Source organism: Prionailurus viverrinus, chromosome B4 (assembly GCF_022837055.1).
Source record: "Prionailurus viverrinus isolate Anna chromosome B4, UM_Priviv_1.0, whole genome shotgun sequence".
Taxonomy (NCBI): domain Eukaryota; kingdom Metazoa; phylum Chordata; class Mammalia; order Carnivora; family Felidae; genus Prionailurus; species Prionailurus viverrinus.
In genome coordinates, this window is record NC_062567.1 from 133,737,792 (window position 1) to 133,757,855 (window position 20,064).

The 20,064-nt window shown below is 57.9% G+C and overlaps 1 protein-coding gene across 1 annotated transcript in view; it reads left to right on the forward strand.

The window, feature by feature from the left end:
- Positions 1-20,064, forward strand: part of MPPED1 (metallophosphoesterase domain containing 1) — a 61,390-nt gene that overhangs the window by 27,206 nt on the left and 14,120 nt on the right. The window contains exon 3 of the mRNA XM_047868593.1: positions 10,225-10,450. Coding sequence (XP_047724549.1) covers positions 10,225-10,450 — 226 coding nt within the window. The remainder of the gene's footprint in view (positions 1-10,224; positions 10,451-20,064) is intronic.

The window sequence follows — 20,064 nt, forward strand, 5'->3', positions numbered from 1 at the left end:
AAAAAAAAAAAAATTAATTAAAAAAAAAATTATTTATTTTTTAAAATTTTGAGCCAGAGGAAGACACAGAATCTGAAGCAGGCTCCAGGCTCCAAGCTATCAGCACAGAGCCCGCTGCAGGGCTTGAACCCATGAACCGTGAGGTCTTGGCCTGAGCCAGAGTCGGACGCTTAACCGACTGAGCCACCCAGGCACCCCTTGTGCAGCCTTTTTAATGGAACAAACTTTGTCCTTTAATCTGGGACATTTTCTCATATTATTATATTTTTAAAAATTTCCCTCTTTTATCTCTGATGTCTCCCTCTGCCACTCCTACAACTGATTTTTGTATCTTTTCTCGCCTGGTACTCAGGTCCCTGTCTTTCTGTTTCTGTCTCTGGGAGAGTTTCTCAAATTTATCTTCCCGCTCTGTGCCCAAATTTGAGAAACTCTGCTCAGATTTTCTTTCTTTTGTGAAGGACACCCTGGTCGAACTTCACGGGTGTCCTATCTTCTATTATCTCACCAAGGGCGTTAATTATCTACTAAGTCATTTCTCCTGTGCCAGCCCCATCTTCCCCAATTTCCTTTTCTCCGGTTGTTTTGGTCTCTAGCTGTGTTCAGCCTGAAGGTTTTCCTCCGAGGTCTGGCGGTCCTGTGTGTTTATGAGTCTGAGAGCTGTGCGTGCAGGGCAGTGTCTTGCCGTGACGGGGACCCGGCCATCTCTTTGGGGGAACCCCCTATGCCCTGTCTTTTTCCCCAGAGAGGGGTTCCCTCTTGGCAAGCCTGGCTCCCGGAATTTGAGAGCTGAGTGGGGAAGGGGCCTGGGCTCTCCAAAGTCCCCACGTTTATGCTTTCAGTGCGTCTTCCTCTGGTTCAGCCCCTACCTTGCTGTCCATCTTCCCTGGGGCCTGATGGTCCCTAAATGAGATTCTTCTGAGCTGTTTATTTTCCCTTGAGACTAAACTCCCTCTTTCTGTGGAGATTGGGAGGGAGGGAGGGGCGGGTGGGCTGAATGTGTGTGTTAAGAGAGAGCCCCAGCCCCACCTGCTCCCACGGGTGCTAGGTCAGACCACACACCTGGGTCTGCATCCCTGAGCTGCCTGGGACTCTGGCCACAGCCGGGTCTGCTTCCTGGGGTCCCCTCCCCTCCCCTCCCCGCCTCTCCCCAACCCCCTCCTAAGACTTTGGTTTCAGTTTTGTCTGCTCAGCCAGGCCAGTCCACTCCTCTGTCCCTCCAACTCCCAAACCTTTGGAGGGTTGTGCCTTTTTGATTCCTTTACCGTTGATTTCATGGGATGTCAGCAGCAAGGAGAGGAATGTGGGCCTTGCAAATGCCCGTGCTGTGCAAGTGCCCGTTTGGTCCTGCCGTCTTACCCTGTGACACCCCCCTGGGGAGCTCCCACCCACCCCAGCCTCGCTCCCGCACCCGCCTGGCAGGTCTCAGCTGAAAGGGCTCGCAGGGTTCAAGACCTGCACGTCACCTCGTCATGGAAGAGAAGGGGTCTCAGGCCTCAGCCCGGGTCTGGTGAGGTTGAGGCAGAGCTGAGGCCGAACCTAGGCCTCCTGGCCTCCAGTCCGGGACCCTTCCCACGGCCCCACCCTGGGCCTTGGTGCCCACGGACGCCTGACGTCTGTTGAGTGAACACCACGACTTGTGGAGGCCGCCACGTGATAGGCTGGTCTGCGCCTTAACGACCGTTAGTCCCATTCGCGGTAATTAGCTTAGCCTTCTAGAACATCCTTAGAGGATTGGTTGGGAAGCCTTAGGCGAGCCATTGACCCCTCTGAGCCTCATCATCTGCCCTACGTGGATGATGACACCTTGTGGGTTCAGTGAATGTGTGTGACGACCTACCTGCCTGTACTAGTCCCATGCCTGGCAGGTCCCCGGCAGGGTGCCCAGGCTGGTGGGGGATACGAGAGCACCGGCTGAACAGGGCTGGGAGCCCTGGGCGTTGGGGAACCCTCATCCCCCTGCCCTGGTTGGGAGCAAGAGGGTGTTCCTGGCAGGCCTCTTGGAGGAAGCGGCACTTGGGCTGACTGTGTAGGGTGGGCGGGATTGGAGTGGCCTCAGAAGGAAGGGCGAGGAGGGGGTCCTGGGTGGATGGGACAGCAGGAGCAAATGTCTGGAGGCCTTCGGCAGCCCAGGGCCGCTCGGGCAGGGCAGGGCAGGGCAGGGCAGGGCAGGGCAGGGCAGGGCAGGGCTGGGGGTATTGTACAAGGTGAGGTCAGAGCACTGACAGGGCCTGGCCTGGAGGGGGCGCCATAGCCTCAAGCGCCAGGCCTTACCAGCTTGGTCCCCGGCTGAGGCCCCCGGCGTTTGCTGAACACCTTTGTGCAAGTGCGTTCTTCCGGGCTGGGACTTCCGGGGAGGTTCCTGTGAGACCTTTCTGGCTGCATTCGCTCTCGTTCTGGGGAGGAAAAACAAGAAACTCTTCGGTTGTCCTTTGCAGTCTCAAGTCACCTGTGCTCTGCAGTAACCAACAAGCACTTAAAGAGGCTTAGGACTGAATATTCCCGTTTTTAAAACATCTCCCAGGAAAAACGAATGTTTGGAAGTTAAGCATTTTGGCTGTTAGGATGGAACGGAGGAAAAATTGCATTTGCCTTTTAAATATGGGGGCCAGTGCTGAGTTGTGGATCCAGAACCCTCGCAAACGCTGGACCACGCGGGCCGGGCAGGCTGGGGTCCGCCTGAGGGTCCGCGCGGCGCCTGTGGTCCTGGGACGCGTCCTTCCCGCCCTGGGTGTCTCCACACCCAGCTCTGGGCAGGCCGGCCTGCCAGCGTGACCCCAGGCAGGTGACCTGACCTCCCTAGCCTCTTTTTTCATCTTGACCTTCCCGGCGAACATTTCTGGACCGCGTCGAACACAGTGTCTGCTCCTCCTCACGGCCCTGGAAGGCAGTGGTCGTGCTGTGATCCGGCTTGTATTCACGTGCCTGTAATCTTCTGTATTCTGATGCTTTGACATCTTGGGGCCTTGCTGAGCCCGGAGGGAGGGTCCTCCCAGAGGTAAGCGATTCTAGAGATAGTGAAGGACCCACTTTTGAGCGTGCCTTTCTTTTTCCTTTTTTAAAAAATTTTCTTTTAATGTTTATTCATTTTTGAGAGAGGGAGACAGAGGGAGCATGATTGGGGAGGGGCAGAGAGAGAGCGAGAGAGAGACAGAATCCACAACAGGCTCCAGGCTCTGAGCTGTCAGCACAGAGCCCGACGTGGGGCTCAAACCCACAAACCGTGAGATCATGACCTGAGCTGAAATTGGACGCTTAATCGACTGAGCCCCCAGGCACCCCTGAGCGTGCCTTTCATATACAAACCAACCAACCCAGAGCCCCTGCCCACCCCCCACTGCCTCCTTTATAGGCCCTCAGGCTCTCAGCCCCCAATCCCCTGACCCAGTCACCCTAGGGGCAGCCCCTGTCCCCCAGGGCCTGCCAGAATCATTCAAACTAGGCAATCCTAAACTTGATTCCCCCGCTTCCCCTGTCTTTTCCCTTGGAAACCACAACAAAGGTTCCAGTCCAGGTTTCTTTTTTACTTCCTCTGCCTCCTGACCGGCCCTGGCTTCCCCGTGTGGCCGGGTGTGGCCCTGAACGCCACCTGTGTCTAGGGATCTGCGAGTATAGACTTCCTTACTCACGACAGTCATTTCCACGTGTGCGTGTCTTACTATACCTGATGAAAACAAACCTTTACACGTCTTCCTACGGTGATTGTTGCAAGAATCCTAAGCATTCTTCTTATAGATGAGGATACTGAGGCTCCAAGAAGTAAGAGTTTTCACCCCAAGCCAGACAGCCAGTAGGTGGAAAAGGGATTCAGGTGTTTTTGGCTCTGCGGCGTGCAGCCCTAACCACTGTGCTTTACTGCCTCTCACCTGGGGAGGTAGGAGCGTCTAGAAGCACTGAATGTAAATTGCCTATTACACTGCCTAGCACCGGAAAATGCTCACAGCAGGGCAGCAAGAAACAAATTTTGCAGGCACAGCCCATGTGTGTGTTCCTGTGCCTCGGCTCTGGCCACTGGCCCAGGCACGCGTCTGCAGACCTCTCCAGTCAGTTCTGGAGAATTCCCCGTCTCCTCGAATTGCCAGCCCGCGTCCTCCGTGTGTGCTTGGCTGTGTGATTCCATCACCGGCATTAACGCGCCCGAGCTGTGTCGAGACCCACGGGGCGCTCAAAGCTGAGTTGGGGAGCCTGTCCCATCCCGGTGTTGTTCTAGACCGGGCGCCATACCGAGAAGCCTGCTAACGTGAGTCTCCCAGACGTTGGCAAGTGTTTAAACACAGAACTGACAAGGATGCACTAAAAATGCAATCAGAGATCGTTACGCCGTCTCTTTATTCCATCCCCCTCTGCTGTGTTCCGTGAGATGGGAATGGGCGGGAAAAGCCGTAAGTGGGCATTTTCCTGATTGTTGCCGCATTGAGAGCGCACTAAAACTCCGCCGGGCTCAATGCGCCACCCCGGGAATGGCATAGATTACAGAGAAGCGTGCACATATCTTGTTGAATTTAACAGATGACGCAGTTTGGAGGCAACACTTTCTGTTCAACGGGTTGGGTAAGTGTTAGCGATAAAGAATCGTAACCTTTCGGAAGGAGCGTAATCTTGGAAGCGCAAGAAGCGGCGGTTTTGATGGGTGTCCCTCCGCGAGCCCCAAACGCCGCGCCCACTTGCTCCGTGTGGCTTCTGTACGTGGATGCGTTTCTATTTGGGTATATACGGCAAATGGAAAGTTAAACCAGGGTGGTCGTCCACCGGTGCTCAGCTGATTCGTACCTAATGGTCTTTTTACCCCCATGACTAGCAAATGCCAGGGTCTTAAATCATCTGCCCGGAGGAAAGGAAGCATTTGGGGAAGATGGTCGAACGTTGTTGTGCAGCATATAAAGGTATGACAGTGTCCCACAGTCCTGGAGGCGCGGGAAATAGGGCTGGTTTCCAGGAGGACTTGGGGCTTCTCAGAGATCGGGTTGGCCCCCGATCTAACCTGCCCCTCGAGGCCACGCTCCGCTTCTCTCAAAGTCCACAGCTTATCGGGCACGTGGCCCCAGAGGCTGGTTTGGCTGCTGATTGGCAGTCTCGAGGTGCAAACCCCGGCCGTCCGCTGTCTCGCTGTGTGACCTCAGGCAGTCGCCTTCCCCTCTCTGAACTTCAGTCGCCTCCTCTGTCCACTAAGCGGTGTGGACTAGTCCCTACTGGGACTGACCTCGTGACTCAGTCTTGTTCCCCAGAGTGTCCCCGACGGTGTCTCACCAGGGTCTAGAACAGGGCTCCTGCTGGATCAGAGCTTGTGGACAGCTGACCAGGGCATGGGGTGGTGTTACAACAGGCCCCAAGGAAGGAAGCGAGTGTGTGGCTTGATGGGCTTTTGCGATAGGCTGACTGGATTCTTTGCTTCTGTTGGGCTGATGAGGGGAGGTGAGTAGGGAAAAGCACTTGGACCCATCTGTCCCCTCTCTTCACCAGGCCAGCACGGCCGCCCCGACACCTGCCCGGAGGACACCTCCCTCTCCTGCGGTTCAGGCACCTCTGGCACCTTGTCAGGCGCCGGGGAGGCCCCCCCTGCATGCCAGCCTGCTTCTTTGCTGCCAGGAGGGACAGCAGCAAGAAGGGACAAAGGGAAGAGCATTAATTTCCTCTGTGTGCTGACGACTTTGTATTCATCACGTCTTTTTACCCACAAAGCCCCTGCAAATTAATCAGTCCCTAAACGCCCCCCTCCTTCACTGCACAGATAAAGAGGGGGGAGCTGACGCCACGCAAGAAAGCCTGTCATGATTGGCCATTGGGCGTTTTATCCGGTCAGGTTGTAAGAGCTGCAGGATGATGTGACCACCTGAAAGCTAATGATGTGACCACCTGAAAGGCTGTAACAACAGAGGTAGCAGTTCTAGAACAGAGGAGGGGACTTCTCCACACTCCTCCAGGATGGTCAGGCTGTTCCAGAGCCTTGGTTCTGGCTCCCCTAGCGAGAGAGCGGGTCCATCTGGAGAAGGCAGTGCGCACGATAGTTGGGGGGGGCCAGGTCAAGATGAGTTTTGATGAGGCCGAGCCACAGGGTCTATCACGTGTCCAGCGTCCTCTGTGGTGACGAGTCACTTTATTATTGATTTGTGTAAACTTAGGCAACCTCGCCGAGCCCGGCTTTTCCCAGATACAAAATGGGGATACCTACACTTGAGCGTCTGTGAACGTCATACACAGCTGGCGAATTGCCAGGTTCAGGTGGCCATCCAGACAGATGTGTCTGTGGCTGGGCCTCCAGCTCGGAGGGGCACGGTGCCCACTTTGCCGGGAAGGGAGAGCCCGGACGGGATTTGAGGGTATCGTGCAGCCTCTCGTGGCTCCTTTCCCCACCTGGCCTTGTGTACAGGAGCCTTGTCCCCCCATCTCCCACCCACTCTTCCCTGGGAGGGGAGAAGCCTCAGTTCCCTCCTCTGCTGAGGTGGGAGGACGAGGGGAGAGCTGACAGCTTCGTGCTCACTCCCCGATCCCCGGTAGTCGGGAGCCGCGGAGATAAATGAAACCGTGCAGTTGGAGTAATTTGTTAATTTGCTTAAGGAACACCCCCAAGTCGGAGACATGACATAAATACGTGAGTGTGGCTCGGGCTCCCCCGGCCGGGGCGACGCCGAGGTGGGACGGTGGGATGGACGGGTGACGTGAAGGGGAAACGTAGAGAATCCGAGCTTGAAGGTGGCAGGCTGGGTCCACCTCTTGTCCCCCGACTGCAGGGTGGGGAGGGGCTCCGTGAGGGCCCCCAGCTGACTCTGCGGCCTGGTGGCCTTGAAGGAGTCAGGAGCCGCTGACCCAGAGGCGTGGGGTCAGCTGGACCGACACCCGGTGTCACCTCCCCTGCTCACCTGCTGTGGGACCTGGGCAGGTCCTTGGCCTCAGAGCCGAAGCTACAAGAGTGTGTCTCGGAAGGTTCCGGGGGATCAGAGGGACCAGCCTTTCCCCAGCTGCTCAGGCCCCTGCGAACCTCCTCCCTCCCTGCTGGCAGCTGGGCCACCGAGGTTCTCTGCCCCCTGTCGCCCTGTGGTGCTTCCTTCGCCAGACTTCTGCTGGGACCTGCCGGCACGAGGGGAGTGAGGCCAACACGTCTACTCCTGTGCTCCTGGGGCTCTCCGGCTTTGGGGAACAAGCAGATAGTCGGCACCCCTGGGCCGGCCCAGCAGGGTGGGCCGTGATAAAAGTAGGTGGGGAGGCAGAGGGCCTGGAGAGCCCGTCCCCCGCCTGACTGGTGGCACTGAGGGACAAGGGCCAGGCCTGTTCCCTGCAAGTGTCCAGGGATGCGGCAAGGGCCAGAAGCCAGGTGCCTGCCGGGAGTGGGCAGGACTTCCAATGAGTGACGCGGGCTGAGTGTAGGGACTGGGGCAAACTGACATCTACTTCCTGCCTAAGGGAGGCACAGATCCGCAGCATTTGACTGGGCCAGGATCATGAAATGTGCAAATCGGTTGATCGACTGTTAGAAAACAAAGAATGGCATTTTATTGGGAATTTTTCGAGGGGTGTGTGTGTGTGTGTGTGTGTGTTTTATGTTGGCAACAAATTCGAGTAAAAAAGTTACGCCAAACAACATGTGTCTGTGGGCAGGTCTGGCCTGCAAACTCTGGCCCCGGGAAAGCTGCCTGTGAATATCATGTGAGTATCCTGTGTTGTGATCTCTGTTCCGTCCCTTCTGAAATCCCAGAACAGTTTTGCGAGGTCGGCATTCTTCTCCCCACCGTACAGGTGAGGAAACTGAGGCACACAGCTGGTTAGTGACAGAGCTGGGTCTGTCATTGTCTCGGGGCCTCCCCGAGTTGAGAAACACCGAAGAGGAGAAAACACTCTTTTCTCAAGCTTGTGAAGAATCCTGGGGTGGCTGGTGAGAAGTGTGAGCAGATTGTGGTTTTCTGCCAGTTTTTCAGAAAACACTTCTGGCTTCCCCTCTTCCCGCCCCCCGTGGCTGTGCTGGGAATCAGGTGGCCTTCGAACAGCCACAGAGCTCAAGGCTAGACAGGATTTGTGTGTCCCAGTTTCCGGGGTGGGGTGGGGATGTGGAGAAGGAAGTTTCTAACCGCGTTCTGGACTGTTCTGTTTCCTCGCGATTAGAATATAATAATTGTAGGTACAGTACCTGAAACATTGTTATTGTTCATTATGATGGTGATTTATTGTCTGCCATGAGACTCACTCTGCCCCTTTCTGGAGCTCACACAGGCCTGGGCAGACACACTTCTCCCTAAAAGGCCTATGGGAAGTCGGGTCTGACCACAGGTCGACCACATGTGATCCAACATTGCGGGTGTCAGTTCTCAAGGCAAATAATCCTTAGGATTTGGAGCATTTTTGGAATTGGGTTCATGACAAAACACTCAGACAGCAGAGGACATAGGGTTTCATGTCACAGTCAAGGGTGGGAAGGCCCTGCTGTTCCTGGACTGTGTTCCCCCCTGGGGAGCCAGTCACAGGGAAGGAACTATGTGGAGCCTGGGTGGGGGGGAGGCACAGAGATCCTTAGCCCCCAGGAAGGGGCATTCCCCAGGCACACCCACCTTGATCAGAGGGGAAACTGAGGCTCAGAGAGGTTAAGTGACTTGCTCAGATGATGGTTGATGGAGCCGGGATTTGAGCCGAGGTCAGCTGGCCCCGAAACTAAGCACTTTACCCTGTGTCTGCTCTTGTGGGGGTCACGGTCACCCGGGATCCGAGAAGATGCACTGTGAGGGAGGGGTCTCCACCAGCCAGACAGTCTTCTCCGTGTGCCAGGAGCCAGGGGGGGTTGAGGACCCCTGGGAGGGTCCCCTTTCTCATCACCTTGGGGCGCCAGGACAGAAGGCCAGAGCCAGAGGCGTGGCCGTGGCCTTCGGTGTGCTGGGACACAGCTCTGTGACCTGGGCTTGTTGGGGCGCTCTCCTGGGCTCTCCCCAAGCAGGTGGAAAGTGTCAGGGGCCACGCGGGGCTGGCTCAGAGTCCAGCTCTGCCACCCCCAGGCCACACGTCCTCCACCCGGGTGTCCCCTGCGCCTCAGTTTCTACATCGGCACCGTGGACGTGGTGGGTGCCTGGCGCAACGTATGTGCTCCAGCAACCCTCTGGGATCACGTGAGCTAGTCATTTATGCTGAAGAATTCGGGACAAGTGAAGTGACTCTCTCGCTGACACAGGTGATGGTAAAGCTTAGTGCCCCTGTTGTTGCTGTGGCTCCTTCAGAAACCAGAGTCAGGTCATTTAGAAGTTCCGTCCGATGGCCACGACTGCTTCTCTGTGGAATGGCCATGGAATGTCACCACTTGCCTGCCTGGACACTCCTGTCCGAGGCCCCGAGCTGGGCCGCTGTGTTCACGAACCCCTAGTGCTCGCCCGACCCACAGGACCCGCCCCGCCGGGAGGGGCCGCGAGAAGGGCGTGGGCCTCCGGGTTGGTTCACCTTCAGCTTTTCATTTTTCACCCGAATCAGGGCCCACAGGTGCCATCACGACTCTTTCTCCAGGCCCGGCGAGCCCGGCAGCTGAGGCTGGTGGGAGATGGGGAGTCAGAGCCCCCCCCGAGCCTGGGGCCAGGCTGGCTCTGGGGAGCGGTGGGGGCTGGGGGTGGGTGGCGGTTTACTGAGTCCACGGGGTTGTGCTGGTGGGGGGGGGGCAGCTGCGCTGGAAGCATCTGGGAGGCAGCCCCCACACCTGCTTAGGGCATCTGCCAGGTGGGGCCCCAGAGGATAGGCAGGAGGTATGGCGTGGGCTTCTGCCTGGGCTTCTGAGCAGAGCGAGGCCAGAAGGACCCTGTTACTGGTTCAATGTATGCTACGCATAGCCAGCTTTGTTTTGGTTGCTTCATGATGGGCCCTGGGACAGTGAGGCTGGGGGCGTAGGCCTGGGGGTCCAGGTCAGGGTCTCCTGTCCAGGGAAAAGTCTCCCAGACACAGAAAACAGAGGCGGGCAAGTCCTGAGCGTGGGGCGAGGCACGCTGCAGCTCAGAGGCCTGGAGGAAGCTGTGCGGGCCCCTCCCGCCGGCCTGGGGTCTGGTGGCCTGTCCCCTAGCGGCCGCCTGGGCAGATGGGCTGCGGGGATGATGATGGGGCTGATCCGAGGGCACCCGCTGGGAGCGGGCGGCAGGAGCTGCTCTGCCGGGGATGCCAGTGGCCGTCGTCTGTCCCTGCCCGCTGTCCCCCCTCCCCCCGGGGCCTTGTCGTGGCTTTCAGAAGGCCGACAGCAATGTGCTGTGTGTCTGTCTGCGTCCGCCTCTGCAGGGAGCCTGCCCTACGAGTACAAGATCGTGATTGCTGGCAACCACGAGCTGACCTTTGACCAGGAGTTCATGGCTGACCTCATCAAGCAGGACTTTTACTACTTCCCGTCCGTGTCGAAGCTGAAGCCAGAGAACTACGAGAACGTGCAGTCCCTCCTGACCAACTGCATCTACCTGCAGGACTCGGAGGTCACCGTGCGGGGCTTCCGGATCTACGGCTCCCCATGGTGAGTGCGCCCGGCGCCTTCCCGACCTCGGCTGGGGCGCTGGAGGAGCTGAGGGAGGTGGGGCGTGGACAAGCACCGGGGAGCCCCGGATCCCTGCTGGGCACTGCATCTGGGCTCTCCCCTCACCCGCTGTGTGACCCCTGGCAGGTCACGGCTGCTCTCTGAGCCTCGGTTTCCCCGTATCTAACTGGCAAGTAGTCATATCAGCTGTGTCCTCCGTGCGGTACTGTCTCACATACAGGTGGGTAACTGTCATCAACCCCGTTTTCCAGGTGAGAGTGTGAGGCACAGAGAGGGTGAGGACCTTGCCAAGTGTCACACAGCTAGGGAGGGGGCAAAGCTGGCACTCCGGTTCCAGAACCCATGCTTTCAACCATCATTCTATATGCCAGGAGCCTCCCTATCGCCATGTCCCCTGACAAGAGGCGTAGGTGAGGGGGGACGATTGATCAGCCAGGCCGAGGAAAGGCAGCTGGAATTTTCGTGGAAGGCCAGAGACCTGGTGTACTGTGTCGTTTTAATCACAAGTCCACATCAGACCCTTACCCTCTGCCGGGCATGCAGAACAATCAGGCCTCATCCCTGTCTTGGTGGGGATCAAGGTGAGAACAAGTTGTGACTCTTCTGTGTGTGGTCTGTGGGTCCATCGGGGCCCTGGTGATAATGATGGTGATGATGGTCATGTTGATGATGGTGGTGATGATGACGATGGTGGTGATGGTGATGATGGTGATGGTGGTGATGATGGTAATGAAGGTGATGGTGATGATGGTGATGATGGTGATGGTCATGTTGATGATGGTGGCGATGATGGTGATGGTGGCGATGATGGTGATGGTGGCGATGATGGTGATGGTGGTGCTGATGATGGTGATGATGGTGGTGATGATGATGGTCATGTTGATGATGGTGGCGATGATGGTGATGGTGGTGATGATGGTGGTGATGGTGATGGTGATGATGGTGGTGATGATGGTAATGAAGGTGATGGTGATGATGGTGATGATGATGGTGATGGTAATGGTTGATGATGGTGATGGTGGTGATGATGGTCATGTTGATGATGGTGGTGATGATGACGATGGTGATGGTGATGATGGTGGTGATGATGGTGCTGCTGATGTTGATGATGGTGGTGATGATGATGGTCATGTTGATGATGGTGGTGATGATGGTGATGATGGTGATGGTGATGATGGTGATGATGGTGATGGTGATGGATGGTGATGGTGATGGTGATGATGGTGGTGATGATGGTCATGTTGATGATGGTGGTGATGATGGTGATGGTGGTGCTGCTGATGGTGATGATGGTCATGTTGATGATGGTGGTGATGATGATGGGGATGGCCGTTATAGTGGTGATGATGGGGATGGTGATGGTGATGGTGGTGATGGTGATGGTGATGGTGGTGATGGTGATGGTGATGATGGTGCTGCTGATGTTGATGATGGTGGTGATGGTGATGGTCATGTTGATGATGGTGGTGATGATGATGGTGATGGTGATGATGGTGGTGGTGGTGGTGATGATGATGGTCATGTTGATGATCGTGGCGATGATGGTGATGGTGGTGATGATGGTGATGGTGGTGATGATGGTGATGATGGTCATGTTGATAATGGTGGTGATGTTGATGATGGTGGTGATGATGATGGGGATGGCCGTTATAGTGGTGATGATGGGGATGGTGGTAGTGGCAGCAGCAAATCATTCCTGAGCAAATTCTGTTAGCTGGTCCCTGGGCTAAAGTCTCATAAGCATTGTTTCTAATTCGTACTCAGCCCTGACAGGACCGATTCACTGTCCCCATTCTACGGGTGGACAGGTCAAGTGTTCCCTAGAGGCCCAGCTGGCAATAGCCACAGGGTGCCAAGTGCTGGCAGGGTGAGGAGGGTGCCATACACGGTGGAGAGAGACCACATGTCCTTGAAAGTGTGGCATGATCCCAGAAGGCTGCTTGGAGGAGGTGAGGTGACCTGAGTTATGAGGGAGGAGAAGGGCCTCCCCAGTTATGGAGGTGTAACAGGGCCCGAAGCTGTCAGAGTAGTACACGCAGGGAGGCTGAGGGACGATTTGGGGGCACACGGGGACTGTAGGGTGCAGGGACTTCAGGGAGAGCTGTTACCAACGCAGTGTCTGGGAAACCCCTGGGCTGCCTGCTGGACGCCACACCGTGACACCTGGTGGCCAGAGGCTGCGGGTGGGCTTAGGACCTTGTCCCGTCCTGCCAAGGCCTCCTCGTGGGGCAGAGGGATCATGTGGCTGTCCTACCGTCCCTGAGCCCCAGGAGGTGCCTGCTGTCATCTCTCTGGTCCTCACCGTGTCCACGGTCGGTCTCCATGAGCTCCCCGCAGCCTCTGAGGTCTCAGATGAGGACTGCTGGGGCACTGGAGGACGTGGTGAGCTCGGTGCCCAGGACAGGAGCAGAGGGGAGGTGGCTGAATCCGCCTGGCAGGCCGCCGGAGTCCAGACTTGGAGAAGAAGTCTGGCTGGGCACGGCAGGACTGGAGCGGGAGGCCCGCGAGGGGGTCAGGAGGGCCAATGGGAAGGCCTTCAGGTAACAGACCAGCCAATCTGGACAGCATCTCTGTGCCCCGTGTTTCCCACACCCCTTGCCCCTACACACCCGCATGCACACACACCCCTTCTTAAAAATGTCATGTTCTGTAGGAATTAATAGTGTGGCTTTGGAACCAGACTGCCTGGGCTGAAACCTGGGCCTCACCCTTGATGGGCTGTGTGACCCTGGGCAAGTCACTTAACCTCTCTGTGCCCCACTTCCCTTCCCTGCAAAACGGGAGTGGCAGCACACCTCCTGCAGAGGGTGGTCGTGAAGGTGTCGGGGGTTCAGCCGGGCCTGGTGCCCCCACCATCAAGCTCTCCGCGAACAGAGACACCATTGCTGTTCTTTGCTCCAGAGGCCAACCTTCCGACACCGCTTGGCCAGAACCCAGTAGGTGGGACGGAGGACAGGCAGGGGGTGGGGACTGGCAGGTGCCCCCCTGCGCCCACCCACTTCCCCCCAGAGCAGCTGTGTGCACCCCCAGGGCTGGGCACTGAAGAACCCCTTTGGCAGCCTTCTCTTAGGGCTCATGGGTGAGTGGAGGGCCAGGGCCAGGGCCCCGTGGTCCCCTGTGCCAGCTGGAGGCCAAATCCTGGTGCTCCCGAGGCCAGAGTGAGGCCAGCGGTTGGTGCGACTGCTCTGTGCTTGGGCCACCAGTGGTTCCTGCGTTTGGCTTTTGTGACTTCCAACATGGACAGTTCTAGACTCTTTAGTTCTGGTTCTCCTGGGGCCTTACTGCTTTCTCCTTGACGTCCTTACCTGTCGTCCTGACTGTCTGTGGGAGTGGGAGGGGCGCAGGACAGAGAAGGGACCCAAGGAGGCCTTGGTGAAATCCAGGAGGGCTCCCTGTGGGAGGGGGGATTTGAAGTGGGGTTTGCACAGGTGGAGGAGGCAGGAGAGGAGCCATGTCTCTGAGCCCCGTTCTGTGCTGGGCTCCACCAGACTCTTTGGGGTGCTGTTTCACAGCCCTCGATGCTGAGGGCTAAATGGTACCTCCTCTGTGCTCCCCGTGCAGGCTGGGAGCTGGCGTTCTAGCAGCTGCCCTGGTTTCCCGTAGGCCCCATCTGGGGCTGGGAGCCGGTGGCGGGAATCATAGCAACAGCAGTGGCCGGGCAGTTGGTTGGTTAGGGAAAGGCCGTTCAGATCGGGGCACCGTGACTATGTAGCTGTGTGACTTTGGGCAAGTGCCTTAACCTCTCTGGTCCCTCTGTAGAGTGGGGAAGTGACGCCACCCACGTTACAGGCAGTTGTGAGGTCTGTGTGGGCCCATCCAGAGGAAGGCCTGGCCCAGAGCGAGGCGCTGGAGGTTGGTTGTAATGACTGTTCCCGGGAACCCCCGGGGTGCGGGCCGGGAGGGTAGCTCTCCTCTGGCTGATACCTCGACAGCCCCCAAGGCAGGGCCAGGACTCTAATGATCCCATTTCACAGAAGGGCGAGTAGAGGACCTGGCCTGCCCAGCTTGTCTGTGATGACTGGCTGTCTATATAACGACTGGTTGTCTAGACTCCTAGTTGGGCTCTTTCTGCTCCAGGTTAGAGGCCATTCGGTGTCCTCGTATGAACACCTACTACGTGCCAGGCCCAGAACCACGGGCTGTATGTGTGTTCCTTGGTTCTCCAAAAAGCCTTCTGATGCGCCTACGCCTTATTGGCCCCGTGAGGATATGGCGGCCAGGGCACCCGACTGATGCTCTCAGGGTGACCTGTTAATTGCCTACTTCATTTGTCAGGGCTTTATTGAGTGCCACACAGTGATCTGGGTCCCGGGGACATGCTGGGAACCAGACGGGTGCAGCTCTTGCCTTCACGGGGTTTGTGTCCCCCGTGGGAGGCACATCAGCCACCAAGTCCTTGATTCCGCAAAGGCCAGGGGGCCAGGGCCTGGGAGCTGGGCTCCGGGCAGGCTTCCCATGGGAGGGGCAGGGGCTGAAGAGGCACAGGTGGCCACGGAGGGTGGGGGGCCGGGGAAGGGTGTGACGGTCAGAGGGAACAGCTTGAGGGGCCGTGGGTGTTCTGGGCGCGGAGCATGGCTTCCAGCCTGGGGGTGGGTCGCGGTGGGAGAGCGGAGGCCCTCACCCTGGGCGCTCAGCTCTCTCAGTGAATCACAGCTCCCTCTGCCTGTCGCCCTGTGTTATCAATCCATGGGGACCCAGCACATCACAGCTGAGTCCCGGAAGGGAGACCGCGCTCAGAGGCGCAGGCCCGGCTGTCAGTCAAGGGCTCATTCCCTGGGCCCAGACACGGCAGACGCATCCCTAGGCTCTGCCTGTCGCTCCATGTCTGACCTTGGGGAGTCACGCCTCTCTGAGCCTCGGGGTCCCAACTGCACCAGGGGCACCGTGGGAAACGGCACGAACCTGTTCCTGGGAGGCTATTCACAGCCGGGGCCGATTCTGCCTGCTGCGGGGCTCATGCACCGACTCCCGCCAACTGTCTGTCGAGGCTCAGCCCCCAGCCCCTGCCACCTGGGCACAAGGCAAAGCTCGTGGCAATTGTTACTAAATTCGGATGTTCGGGTTTTCCATTCCTTTCCCTGCTCTTCACATGTGGACTCACCCGGATACTACAAGGAGATGTTCTCTCCAGCTTTAGATGCCTAGTTATACCAGCGGGGAGATCAGAGACTGAATAAAGCAGCACTAGCCACGAGGACCTCATAGCATAGGCGTCGGAAGCACGTGGGCGAGGCTGACCCAGGTTGAGAGACAGACCTATTTAGTGTGACCCTAGCAGGCATGGGGAGGGGGCACAGAAGGCAGAGAAAAAGGCAGGCTCTCATCCTCGAGGGAAGACTATCCTGCAGGCAGGAACCCAGAAGAGAGGTGGTGAGACCTTCCTGAGTGGTGAGCTGCCCATCACAAGGGGCGTGCAAGCACAGACCCGCTGTGTTTGGGCCTGGTATCCTCCCAGCCCCTCCCGCATCTGCCTGCACTGATGATCCCCACGCAGAGGGACATACTGGCATGCTCTGCACTTGGTCCTGCACTCGGAGGGAGGGCAGTGTGCCCAGGCTGGCCTTGACATTGGGGACTCTCCAGAACCAGCTGGGAAGGGGACACAGAGAGCAAACTCATGGTCACCGCAATTGGCTTTTCTTCTAAGTGGTGCCACCAGGAGATAGATGCTGTGCTTGGGAGGGAGAATCGTTCCAATTTTTTGTGGGGCCACCTACCCTGAAGGCCACAAGGCCGTCATGTGCCCAGCCCCCAGCAGGGCTCTAGGGACCCCGAAATGGACCAGGCCTGGCTCTGCCCTCTGGGAGCTCAGATGAGGTGGGGGGTGTCCATAACCGCTGACACCTCGTGCTGACCCAGGCCGTCCCTGGCCCCAGGCTCTTGACGGTCAGTGCAGAGCTTGACGCGGGGCTCGAACCCACGGACTGCGCGATCACGACCTGAGCCGAAGTTGGACACTGAACGGACGGAGCCCCCCGGGGGGGCCCCGGTGTTGTAAGGGCTTATTAAATTACGTCCATTCTGCTGTGCTGGTGCCTCAGGCCGGCTTTCCTGCGCAGTCCCCCGATGGCCAGTGAGGCTGAGACTCTTATGTCAGACCCTTGGATCTCTTCTTTTGAGAAGTGCTCACGTCTTTTGCCCATTTAAAGAAAAAATAATTGGGTTGTCTGTCTCTTTCTTATTGGCTCATAGAGAGTCTTCAGGGCTTCCGAACAGGAGCTGTAACGTTACAAGTGGCTTTTCCTCCTCTGTGATTTTCTCTCTCTTTGCGGTGCCTTCAGATGGCCAGAAGTTCTGAATTTTGGTGTCGTCGGCCGTATTGGTGTTTTGCTTTCCGTGCTCTGTTCGAGAAATCTCCGCCTCCCCGGAATCGTGAAGACACGTCTCTATTGTCTTCCGGAAGCTTTGCCGTGTAGCCCTTTCTGCCCTTTTCTGCTCCTGCTCAGTACTGCCACTTCCCCCTTACGCGTGGGGTCTGTGTGTGGGCCTCTGCTGCTCCCTCCGTCCACTTAGGGCCGCACCGTCCACGACAGGGCCACCCTGTCGTAATTACTCTGGCGACGGTTTTCTTTCCTACTGGAACGTTTGGGGCTTCCTGAGAACAGGGACCTGAATCTCTGTTTGGTGGTCCTCACTCCAGTCTAGTACAGTGCCTGGCTTAGCAGAATAAATGTTTGTTGGATGGATGGATGGATGGATGGACAGGTGACAGATAGCGGGCTGTGGGGACTCAGTTAAAAGTCAGACCTGGCGTGGTGTTCCTGCGTCTGTCTTTCTGGGGCCTCTTCCAAGTGCACCCTCAGCCTCCTTGCCTGCAGTGTCCTTCCTCCTCTCCCTCTCCTTCCTCCTCCTCCTCCTCCTCCTCCTCCTCCTCCTCCTCCTCCGTGCTGGTCTCTCTAAATCAGGGCCTGCCCATGCCGTCTCTCAACTTACCCCCAGGCTGGAGGCCAGATCCCTGCCCCCCCACTGCCGCACCCTGTTCCCTCCCTACCCCGGCAGAGGCTCCATCACTGAGGCCCGCAGTCCAGAGTCTCGCCAGGGCTGTGTGTGTCTGGGCCGCTGTCCCTGGGGCACCGCGACTTTCCAGTCCTCAGGGGAGCCAGGCCCCTCGGGAAGAGACTGCGCTGAGCCCTCACCAGCCCGGCTTAGAGGAAGGGGTGGGAACCAACCACCGAAGAGAGGAAGGACTCAGCTGTTACAGAATCTTAAGCGTTGGGAAAAAATTCTGTATACATACCGTATTCATTTATGGGTCTTGGATACATTTTTTTGTTCTCATTTAACTGAAAACGGCCTTGATTTGAAGAAAAAAAAAAAAGAGGAGCGAGGGAGGGAGTGAAATTGGCATGCAGCTTGTCCATCTGGTCTAATTACTTCTGGTATTTTGAAAGAAGGAATGTAAACCTGCTGAGACATTAAACTTTGAGAAGTGGCTGCCGGCCGTTGCTGGGCGTCTGGGCGCGGATCCTGGTTCTCAGCTTGGCGGCCTGGCACTGCCTCCTCCAGGCAGGTGTCCTGCCCCTCTCCCAGGGAGCCAGGGGCCTGGGGGACTGGCTCTCTCTACACGCCAGGCCACGCTTGAACGCTTGTGCTGCCGGGCGGGTCCCGGCCGGGGGATCTGGGGTCCGAATCCAGGCTTTCTGTGAGATGACAGCATGGGTAGACCCCCTGTGGCGTTGTTCTCGGGATTCTGGGAGGTCATGGGTATAAAGTGCTTGGCACAGAGTAGCCAGTCGGCACACGGTGGTCCCGCCCACCCCCTAACCCTCTACAGCTCGCTGCCTGGATTGTCCAGAGATCAAGGTTTCCTGTACAGCCAGGGGGTGCCCACTGAGCCGCCTCGGGGGACGGGGTGCGGGCAGGGGCCGAACCTTCCATGTCCTTCCCTCCCTGTGTGCGCAGGACAGGCCGCCGGGAGGGGTGGGGGCAGGAACTGAGCCGTCTGGCCATTTTAAGGGGCAAAGGTCTGCTTGTTGGTGGATGATCCCGATGGCACCTGTTCTCACCGCTGCCCTGGAGGCCCCGCGCTCAGCCGCTTCTAACCTTCTTAGCCGTCAGTGGGGTCTGGACCCTTGTCCCCACTGGAGAGCTGAGGAGGCTGAGACCCAAGAAGGGAAGGGACTTGCTTTCGGGTGCCCCAGTGCCTGAGAGGCGGGTTCCACCCGGATGGAGAATGGTTCCCCCCCACCGCCAGAACTGGGTACAGAGAGGTGCTAAAAGGTTTCTTTTTTAACTTCATTAAATAAGTCTTTTGGAGAAAAAAAGAATAGAGGCTAATATAGTGAAGTCCTGGCTTCTTCCTTGCCCCGGAGGCTCCCGCCAGGATTGGTTGAGGTCCTGGGACCCTCCAGGCCTGAGGCCTGTGGTGGCCCATGGCCCGCTGTGCCCGGCTGCAGCCAGAGGCCGCTGGGGGCACAGGGAAGCCCCCCCTGCCCCGTGGCCACGGCTCCCCCGACTTCGGGGACACCGCCCTTCCCAGGAACACCGCGGAGTCCGTTTGCCACTGGTGCCCTCTCCACCGCGCTCCGGGGAAGGCACAGGGAAGGTGCCGCTGTGGCTCAGCTCCAAGCCGCTTACCCAGAATGCTTTGCTCTTTCTCTTAAGAAAACCTTCTCAATCTTTCAAAAAAACATTTATTTTTTTTTTTTAGTCTCCCTCTAATAATTGCCCAAGCTGTTTGGGGCGTTGGCCAGTGGGATTGCACACTGGTGTGCTATGAAGCTCTGCCCGGGGACGTCCCGGGCAGCCCAGTTTGGGGGTGTAGCCTGGTTTGGGGGTGCCCATAAGACAGAAGTGTGCCCGCCTCGGTCTGTGGGTACATGTGGCTGGGGATGGCTTACTTTTGCTTCTTGACCGAGGGCTTCCTGGGCCACATGGACCCACCTGCTGGAGGACAAGCCCTGGCCTGGGGGTCAAGGGCATCTTCCATCTGGTGGAATCGTCCTGCCTCTATGTGGTCACGGGGTGGCCTTTTCTGCTCCACTTCCCTGCCTGCCCCCCGAAGCCCTCCGGGGGCCCAGCTTTACAGAGGGAGGGTGGCAGGCCCAGCTCCCTCCCCTTAAGCCCCCGAGGCCTCCTGCTTGTTACTTCTGGGCCAGGAAGACCCACCTTCCCTGGTTCAAAGGCTGCTGGTCTCTGTGTACCTAAAGCTGTGTTTCTTAGAATTCGTCTCGTGTTTCTAGGTGGTGTTGGCACGGGGCTGTGGCCTTCCTCTCCCGGCTTTCCTCCCTCTTCTGCAGCACGACCCCTGAGACCCCTCACTCAGCAAGCTCCCCAGGGCCTGCTCTGCCTGCCTAGCAACGGGGGAGTCAGGATTGTTTTCATCCCCATTTTGCAGATGGGGAAGGTGCGGCTTGGGTAGCCGAGGAACTGGCCTGAGATCTCGGCCCTAGGCAGAGCTGCTCGGGGGTCCAGCCCAGGCAGGTGGGCTTGGTCAGCTTTGGGAGTGACCGGCCTGGACCGGCCGGCAGGCAACCTTGTCAGCTGCTCCTTCCCTTCTGGCCCCGTCCCGCTGGCGGGATGCGGAGCCCCGACGGGGCTTTCTGGATCCCTGGGCCCAGCATGTTCTCCCTGAGCTCCGGGTCCTGCTTCTG